General features: G+C 46.4%; 1 protein-coding gene across 1 annotated transcript in view; it reads right to left on the bottom strand.

The window, feature by feature from the left end:
- Positions 1 to 2,771: 2,771 nt before the first annotated feature.
- Positions 2,772 to 8,673, bottom strand: part of PSMD2 (proteasome 26S subunit ubiquitin receptor, non-ATPase 2) — a 9,448-nt gene continuing 3,546 nt past the window's right edge. The window contains exons 6-20 of the mRNA XM_019668648.1: positions 8,495 to 8,639; positions 8,250 to 8,310; positions 7,846 to 7,992; positions 7,570 to 7,676; positions 7,246 to 7,373; positions 6,924 to 7,011; positions 5,564 to 5,726; positions 5,337 to 5,438; positions 5,013 to 5,158; positions 4,668 to 4,751; positions 4,286 to 4,454; positions 4,102 to 4,196; positions 3,777 to 3,903; positions 3,261 to 3,379; positions 2,772 to 3,111 (exon numbers count right to left, since the gene is read on the bottom strand). Coding sequence (XP_019524193.1) covers positions 2,929 to 3,111; positions 3,261 to 3,379; positions 3,777 to 3,903; positions 4,102 to 4,196; positions 4,286 to 4,454; positions 4,668 to 4,751; positions 5,013 to 5,158; positions 5,337 to 5,438; positions 5,564 to 5,726; positions 6,924 to 7,011; positions 7,246 to 7,373; positions 7,570 to 7,676; positions 7,846 to 7,992; positions 8,250 to 8,310; positions 8,495 to 8,639 — 1,864 coding nt within the window. The 3' untranslated portion in view covers positions 2,772 to 2,928. The remainder of the gene's footprint in view (positions 3,112 to 3,260; positions 3,380 to 3,776; positions 3,904 to 4,101; positions 4,197 to 4,285; positions 4,455 to 4,667; positions 4,752 to 5,012; positions 5,159 to 5,336; positions 5,439 to 5,563; positions 5,727 to 6,923; positions 7,012 to 7,245; positions 7,374 to 7,569; positions 7,677 to 7,845; positions 7,993 to 8,249; positions 8,311 to 8,494; positions 8,640 to 8,673) is intronic.

Below are 8,673 nucleotides of genomic sequence, written 5' to 3'. Positions count from 1 at the left end.
TCTTCTCATTTCTTTCTCCCAGAGCAAACTAATAAATAAAAACCAGTTACTGCCTACATGTCAATCTGTTCCTCAGAAACCACTCTTGAATTCCAGTCAGGACAAGGTACTACCTAAAAGATATCTTCACCTAATTGCCACAGGCATCTCAAATTGTGCATTCCAGGTAGGAATTTGTCATTTCTCCTTACTTAATATTGAGTCCTCCACCTTAACCCCAAACATGATGCTCATGTCTTCTTTTTCAAATAGTGCCCAACCAGAAAACCTGGATTCATCCTACATTCCTTCCCATCCACATATTGCATCTAATCAGACACCAGGTCCTATTGGTGTTTGGATCAAAATTCAGTTCTCTTGATTTTATCTTTAAAAAATCTCCTGCCTTTCCCCATCTTCCCATTTCTACTGCCCTGGTTCAAATTCGTTTTCCTTGCCTGGGGCTTCATGGTGAGCTTTCCCACCCAGATAGCTGATCATGTCCCTTTCTGCTCTCATTCAGTGATTGAGATACTGTCAATTTCTACAACAAAGCTCTTCTAAACCTAATCAGAGAAGGCCTAGAACTTTATCTCCTGCCACACTTTTCCGTGGCTCTAAATACTTAGCCAAACCAAATTGTCCATGGTTTCTGAAAACAAACAGCCTTTTCTCCTTCCTGCTTTTGCAACTCCCTTAGCTTTATCCTACCCTCTTTTACTGTGGACAAACTCATCTTCCAAGTCTGTTTCCTCAAAAATCTCCCCTCACTTACCCGGGCACTTAAGGCCCTATTTCAATGATCCCAGGGTACATTGTTCACTCACGTGTACAGTTTTGATCACAATATATCACACTTGTTTCCTTTTCCATTTCATAAGCTTTTTGAGGATTTTTCAATCTTTGTATCCCCACAAACCATAATATTGTCCAATGCAGAATAAGGTTCCACTGATGTTTGCTGCTGAATGAACCAAATTCAGCAACAATTAAAAGATTGAGCCACTATGAAAATTTCTCATTCTAAAGTACACTATTGTGGGAGGGAATTATCCTTTTCTTTTTCAGTTTACAAATTTTAACATCACCACCATTGGAAATCAGGTAAGGCAATTACTGTATCCCCATTATATAGATAACAGAAGCTCATCAGACACACTGATTTGCTCAAGACTACAACAGTTCCCATTAAAGGGGCTTGACAGGTCTGCTGTCTCCCAAGTTCAGTGCTTCAACTTTTTTACAGGTGTTTTATATAGGCTCCTGAATGACAGCAGGGAAGACAATAGAAATATTGAATCCAAAGTTGCCACTTCTCCAGCTAGCCAAGAGTTTGGACTACATTGAGGTCCACAAGTCCCCAAGGCTACAGAGGCAGATAAACCTAACACTTACTATGCAACCTTCAGTAAGTTACTGAGCCTCACCAAACTTTACATTCCTCACCAAAATACACGGGTAGTACCTACCCCTCAAAGTTGTTGTGAGGTTTCAGAAGTATGTAGAATTATTCTTTCAACATTTATAGACCTATTAAGTGCCAGCCACTGTTGGGAGGTTAAACCCACAGTACACATTGGATAAATGTGATTCCTGTCAGCGTATGTTTTCCTCCACTGCATCCATGGGGTCCCGGCCCCAACAGGCTATACTCATACCAACCCTACCAGGAAGGACTGCATATCAAAAGTGATTCCATTCCAGGAAGGAGGCCACATCTTTCCCATTGCTACACTAGGAGGAAGGTCAGAGTCAAGCTTTCTTATGCCGTTTCTGAACGGGCGGCCCAGAAGTAGACGTTAACATGATCAAATGAGCAGGCTCCCAAAAGGGACAGAGGGTCACAGGAGGTAAAGATGTCACTTTCATTCAGCAGCACATCGTCAAATTAAAAAGAGTGGGGCTAGGGCCAGCCGAGTGGCGTGTTGGTTGAGTTGGCTTGGGACGCCAGCTCTGAGCAGCAGTGCCCCGGTTCAGATCCCACATGAGGGCCAGTGACACTGCCCTCTACAGCTAAGACGGTGAACAACAGCTCGACCTGGAGCTGGGCTGCCATGAGTCGCTGGCGACCACGTAGGCTGCAGCCCCTGCTGCAGTGGGCTGCCATAAGCTACCGTGTGTGGCCGGCAGCCAGCGTGAGTGGCCAGTGGCTGGTGTGAGCTGCCAAGAGCCGCCGTGAGCGGCCGTCCAGAGGCCAGCGACCAATCTGCCTCATCCGAGAAGAGCGCAATGATAATACCAACATGGGCCAGTGAAGCGACGTCCTCCACAACTAGACTGAAGAACAAAAGAACAGCAACTTGTCTGTTCCCCTTCCCCCGATTCTCCAGCGCTGTTCCTCTCCCTCAATTCCCCAATAAAATCTTAAAAAAAAAACAAAACAAAGAATGGGGCTAACTGCCTCCTAGATCAGGTATCCTTAGTCCAAAGTCAGGGAATGATGGGCTTGAGGTGAGTGTGCTTTGATGGGGTGGGAGTAGGGGGTGTATGGGATCCACAAGCCCCTTGGAAAGTTACTTGTTTGTGTTAGACTTTGTATACATGCATCTCCTAGAAAGAAGGTCCATTATATTTATCAGCATCTCAAAGGTTTACGCCCCTCAAGATGAACCACTGTTTTAAGAAGATGATTAGGAAAGAGAGAAGGAAAAGGGGTTTAGTTCTTTCTGTTAAGGGCAGCCTCCCAACTAGCCTAGGCTCACAGTTGTTACAAACAATGCCCTCTCACATCTACTCCCCACCCCAGTCTGGTCTCTAGTCACAATACCCCAGAAAACAGACAGAAAGGGACCTCAGGGATAAAGGTCTTTATTCAACAGTTATCTCACTCAGTAACAAAAGAACAGGAGGTTACAATTCCCCCAAAGGTCTGGAACAGTGTTCACCCCTGACAGAAGGAACCAGAACCCGCTGATATATCAGTTGCAACTCAGAGCCCCCGGTGGCCACTTAGAGGTCATAGTTGGGGTTCTTCCGAAGGATAACAAAACCTTCCAGAATGGGGGTGACAGGAAGATACTCCTCAGTGGCCAGTTCTGCCCGCTCCCCATGGGCCAGCAACACTGGGGTAGTGTGTGTCTGGAACCCTGTGATGGTCTTAGGCTTGCCAGCCTGGCCCACCACATCCACTGCCTGTAGGGTGAGAAAATTGAGATGATGGGACTCCAGATGGGAATGTAGCAGCAATCCAGGGCCCATATCAGTGTCAGAGAAGCAGGTACATGTGCATTCTCCAAGTTCTAGAATACAGCCTGAGCCCTCCCCTCTGCTTAACGCCTTACCTGGCCCACACGGACAGACACTTGCAACGGCTGCAGCTCCTCATCAAATGTAACCAGCATTCGGGGCTGCATGGCAGCCACCAGCCCATATAATACATAGTGTGATTTGCCTAGGATGACTGAGAGAACACAAGATATAGTTACAAGCATCAGGGCAGGCCTGGCCTAAACCTTGGGACCCCACTCCAGTCCTGACTCTTTAACCCCTCAGGTACTACGAACCAGAGATGCCCCCACTTTACTCTGCCCACAGCCCTCAGACTGTATAATCACTTTCTCCCAGTCACCCAAGAGCAGAAACTGGGTTTATTTCTCCATCCTCAAATTTCTTTGGGCCACATCAAAAGTGTGGGAGATGAAAGTCTCATGAGACCCATCACAGATCCTGGAACCTCAGGAACCCAGTATTACCGAGCTAGCTCAAAGTCTTGCTCCTAAATTATCAAGGTGGCCCTGGGAGGGGTGGAGACAGGGCACCATGTGCCGTCATATAAGATTCCTGAGAGGGGAACTCACTGTTGCGGACATCCAGGAAAGAGACAAGCACAGTGAGCAGCCCAGCCACGGCCACTTGACTCATAAGCTGCCGGTCACTGTGGTAGGGGCAGAGGGTGAGTGTGCCCTTCCCTAAATGTGTCAAGCCCTGAAAAATACAGAGAGAAGTGGAGGTGGGGAGTCACATCTGAAAAGACATCACCTGACCTGGCCACACAGAAATCCCACAACACATATACTCCCTTCAGACTAATTCAAGGTTCCCTTCATGTCACTACATGTCTCCCTTCCATCCCCACAGATAGTTCCCTTGGCACACTCTAAGGAAAAGAGTTCTATTCTTTACCTGTGCCAAGCGCACCATAAAGAGGTTGTTGGGATCCTTGGCATGATACTGCGCTAACTGGCGCAGCATCGCAGCCAGACGGGCATTGTTGGTACCTGGAAATATTAAACATTACAGTGGCTTGAAAAAAGGGTCTCAAACCTTCCTCCAAGCTGCTTATGATCTTTTTCTGACTCTCACTCACCACTGCCCACCATGCCCATGGCAAAGATGGAGTTATAGGAAACTTCTGGGTCAGCATCATGAGAGAATTTGCTTAGGGTATCCAGGATGTTGAGTCGTGGATTTGAAACAGAGATTAAGGCCAATGCTAAAGGCACAGCCCGTCGGAGTGTGGGCTCCCCATATCTCAGCTGGCGATAAAATAACAACAGTATCACAGAAAGCAATAAAAACAAGCTCATTTACAGGAACAGACTGATGGGTAAAAGGGGCTTTAATCAAATTTTATAGAAAGAGTACAGAAAAAACATTTCTCAACCATGAAAAACCATCAGGAAAGTCTCCTCTAGGGAACACTGGACATCAAAACCAATATATTCCCATCTTTTCCATGCAATACTCACCAGGTGACCAAAGGTTCGTAGTGCCATCTCTGCACCAATCTCCTCTCCCATAGCAATAAGGGCAATCCCTAGCACAGCCACTCCCTGCAATTGAAGAGGCAGCAAAACCCAGTAAGCTCAGGGAACAAAACACTCACCCTTGACTTGAGTCCTGTTGAAGAAAAGCTGTCCTGTAGGGCACACCCTTACCCCTCATGTACAGAACCCAGTCTCATGCTATTTCAATACACAGCAACGCCCAGAGAGGCCCTAAAACACACCAAAACCCAGCCCGCCCCCGCTCTCCTACATGCTTATCTTTCCTCAAGAGTCTCACTCAAGAGAGTGCCCAACTGCCCATAGAACCTGATGTGCTCCCATGTCGGCGGGGGCTTCCTTCTTATCCTTGTCTTTCTTTTCCTTCTTGTCTTTGTCTTCCTCCTTCTCCTTGGAGTCAAAGTGTTCGCTACAAATGTGGAGCAGCTGCTGCACCTTCAGTACATTCCCAGAGCCTGCAGCAGGATGGTTAAGGGTAAGGAAGGGTAGAAATGAGAAGGCACCACGGAAATGCTTACTCCAGGAATAGGAGAAGCTAAAGAATCTAATGCAGATCAGAATAACTGAGAAACGACAATCTGAAAGAAGGTCCAGGAGAGAAGTGAGAGGTTACTGGGATGCACAGACACAGACCTGCATAGGCACACACATCCACCAGTGTGTTTGCAAAACTGCGGAATGGCTCTGACACAACCTCCAGTGCAGCCAGGATTGCCTCGATGGCCTCTCCCTTCCCTACAGGACAGATTCAAGGCGTCAGAGGACACCTGCTTCCATACAGCACAGCCTGACAAATAAACCCTCCCTGTTGTATTGTTACTATCAGCCTTTTGCCCAAATAAATAGAGACATCCCCTCACCCAGGTGATTGAGGCCCAGTCCAAGAGGAAGCCAACGGGCATAAGTGTCCTTGAGCTCAGTCTCTGACTTTTCCATGATGGTCTGAAGGATAGTGGAAGTGACATCTCCATTGCAGGATCCCACTGCTATCATTCCACAGGCGAGAGCTGTCACACCTGCCACCTAGAAATAGGAAAATCAGTTTTACACAAAGAAAGTCATTAAAATAGTTGTTTACCTATCTTGATTCAAGACAGCCAATTCCTACAGTCTGCTATAGCCATACTAGGTAATAACTTTCTGATGGTAGGTCAAGTAACAACAGTAGCAACCACTCACTGAATACTTTCTCTATGTCAGCCACTATGCCAACTACTTTGCATACTATTAACATTTAATCCTCGCAACAACTCCAAGAAACAGGTCTTTCATTAATGAGAAAAATAAAGCTGAAGAGATTGAGTTACCGTATTTCCCCATGTATAAGATGCACCTTTTTTCAAAAAATTTGATGTCTAAAAACTGGGTAGGTCTTATATAGTGGTTATAGATTTCAAATGCCATAGATGGAAGTGAGGACGAGGCAATATATGAAGGCAGTGATTTGTCATCAGACACAGATGAGGACAAGCTAATGGTTGGGAGTTTTGACAGTGATGAGGAGTTGCATGAATTTTATGATGAATAAAACTTGAGTTCAATAACTTTATGTAATACATTTTTTTCAAATTTTGGGCACCAAAATTAAGGAGCATCTTATACATGGGCGCATCTTACACATGAGGAAATACGGTATGTGTCCAACGTCTCACTGCTTATAAGCAGAAGTGACAGAATTTGAAAGGTCTCACTGCTTATAAGCAGAAGTAACAGAATTTGAACCGAGGTCTTTCTGACTAAAGCCCATGCTTTCAGCCACCATACTATATTTATCCATCACTAAAACGACTCTGCACAAGTGAGAAAATTTAGTGTTAGCCAATAGCTAAAACAGTGAGTGAGACTCACCCACCCCAAGCAGGGTTTAGTTACTCCCCACTCTAGTCTGGTACTTCCTCATGGATTCCAAGGACTGAAACTCAATACCCAAATGTTAACTCTTTAGCCATTAACATCACCGGAGGCTTAGAATCCCAGTTCCAAGGGATTTCACTAAAAGTGATACACTTCCCTCTCCCAACCCCACCCCTACTTCTATCTATCTATCCACCTTTCTTCCTCCCTTCCTTCCTTGCTCTCTGTCTATCTATATCCCACCCTCCCTCCCTGCCTCCTTTCTTCCATATATCTCCCCCAACTTCTTTTTTTTCACTATTTATCAGTGGTAGAACTCAGAGCACCTTCCCCACCTCCCTCAAATGACCAACAGCCTCTACTCACCTCCATACTGGACTTGGAATCTCCCATCACAGGCAGCAACAGTGTTAGAACATCTTCACGATTGGAGCCAGCATAGGCCAAGCCTAGCCTGCAAAACCCAGGGATAGACAGTCCCCAACACACATCCAAGGATAAGACAAGGAAGAAACAAAGAGAATCAGACATTCATTCATGATTTCAACAGTCACTAAGAGCCAAATACTCGACAGGCACAATGGTAGTTGTTGGCAATACAATACTAAGGTGAAAGGGGCCAGTTCCTGTTCTCACAGAGCTTTCAGACTGAATGCTACTTACTAGAAGGGAAAGCAAGAAGCCTTACCCAAAGATGGAACCAAGTCTCATAGTGTTGCTGTTGTGGAGAACATAGTCTGAGAGCAGTGCCAGAGCAGGGTCACACTCATTCCGGACCCCCGAGTTCACGATGCCACAGGCCAGGAGGGCTCCTGACTGCAAAATGCAAACAGATTCTTCACTCAGGCTATTCTACCTGCCTCACCACCAAGGACACAACATGGTCCTCAGTGCAGCACCCACCTTAACTGGAGTTGAAAGCCAAGTAGATCTTACTAGTGAAAGGGAGGCCCTATGGGCCCTAGAAGATAGAACGGGAATGTCCCCATTAGTGGGCTATGCCCAGACTAACCTTGATGTAATCCTCAGAGGAGTACAGGTACTTGTCAATCTGAGTGAGGCCACCATCCACGTCCCACAGCAGAATCATGCCAAGGGATGCAGCTGCACTCAACATTCCTACACCAAGGAAAAATCTTAGTCTTAAAATGGTCCTACACTGAGAAAACTATTATAAAGAGCTCTCCAAGGAATTGCACTAGGGATCGCTTGTCAGGTAACATATGGACCTAAGAAGATAACAAGAGTGACCAAAGCAACACAAAGATATAGTGGAACAGAATTATACCATGATCCTTGTTCTTATACAGCCATTTGTTGCCATCATCAGTCAGCAGCTTGTCCTGGCCAAAGGCTGCATTCACAAAGCCGTTCACAAAAGAAGAGGCCAGGTTCATGCGGGCAGAGTCCACCTGAGAGCCACTGCCCCCAAACCCTGCATAAGAGGGAGAGAAAAAGAAAGGAAGGATGGTTTAGAGTAGGGCAAGAAAGGAACACAGCATGGCGGCTGGTCTCTGGTTCTGAGCTAGCCCCTTAGGATCCTCTATCTTTGCCCCCAACAGTGACCTGGAGAAAAGGTAAGTGGGAATTCTGAGCTCTATGGGATAAGTGTGTTGGGCCAAGTTATCACTCTCAATACAAGGGGTAATTAACAATACTCCAGTCTCCACACACATGCAGATGGCTACTCACTGTTGTTCTCTAGGTGGGTTTTATAGATGTCATCAGGCACCTTGGGCTCCATGATATCCAGCTGAAGAGAAGTCAGAGGGTCACAACTGTTCCCCCAGTCCTCCCCTAGCTGTCCCTTCTGCTATCCCACTGAATGGCAATTCTAACCAAGAGAAGTCTAGTCAGAGCTATAGGCAGGGAAGTGAAATGTCAGGTAGAACCACAACCAAGAGGGAAAGCCTTGATGGTGAAAAGGGCAGTCTCACCTCCCGAGCTAACGCCAAGAAGTTGCTGTTGAGCTGCACATTGGACATGATCTCTGTCAGGTCCTCATATTCCTCCACATCTTCACTCAGCTCCAGAAACACCCCATGCCGGCCTAGCATGAAAGCCATCTGCTTCTGCACTACCCTGTGGGACAGAGCCATCACATCAGCTCAGCCCC

Source organism: Hipposideros armiger, unplaced genomic scaffold (assembly GCF_001890085.2).
Source record: "Hipposideros armiger isolate ML-2016 unplaced genomic scaffold, ASM189008v1 scaffold_14, whole genome shotgun sequence".
Taxonomy (NCBI): Eukaryota; Metazoa; Chordata; class Mammalia; order Chiroptera; family Hipposideridae; genus Hipposideros; species Hipposideros armiger.
Note: the sequence above shows the minus strand (reverse complement) of the source record. Positions and strands in the feature narration are given on the sequence as shown.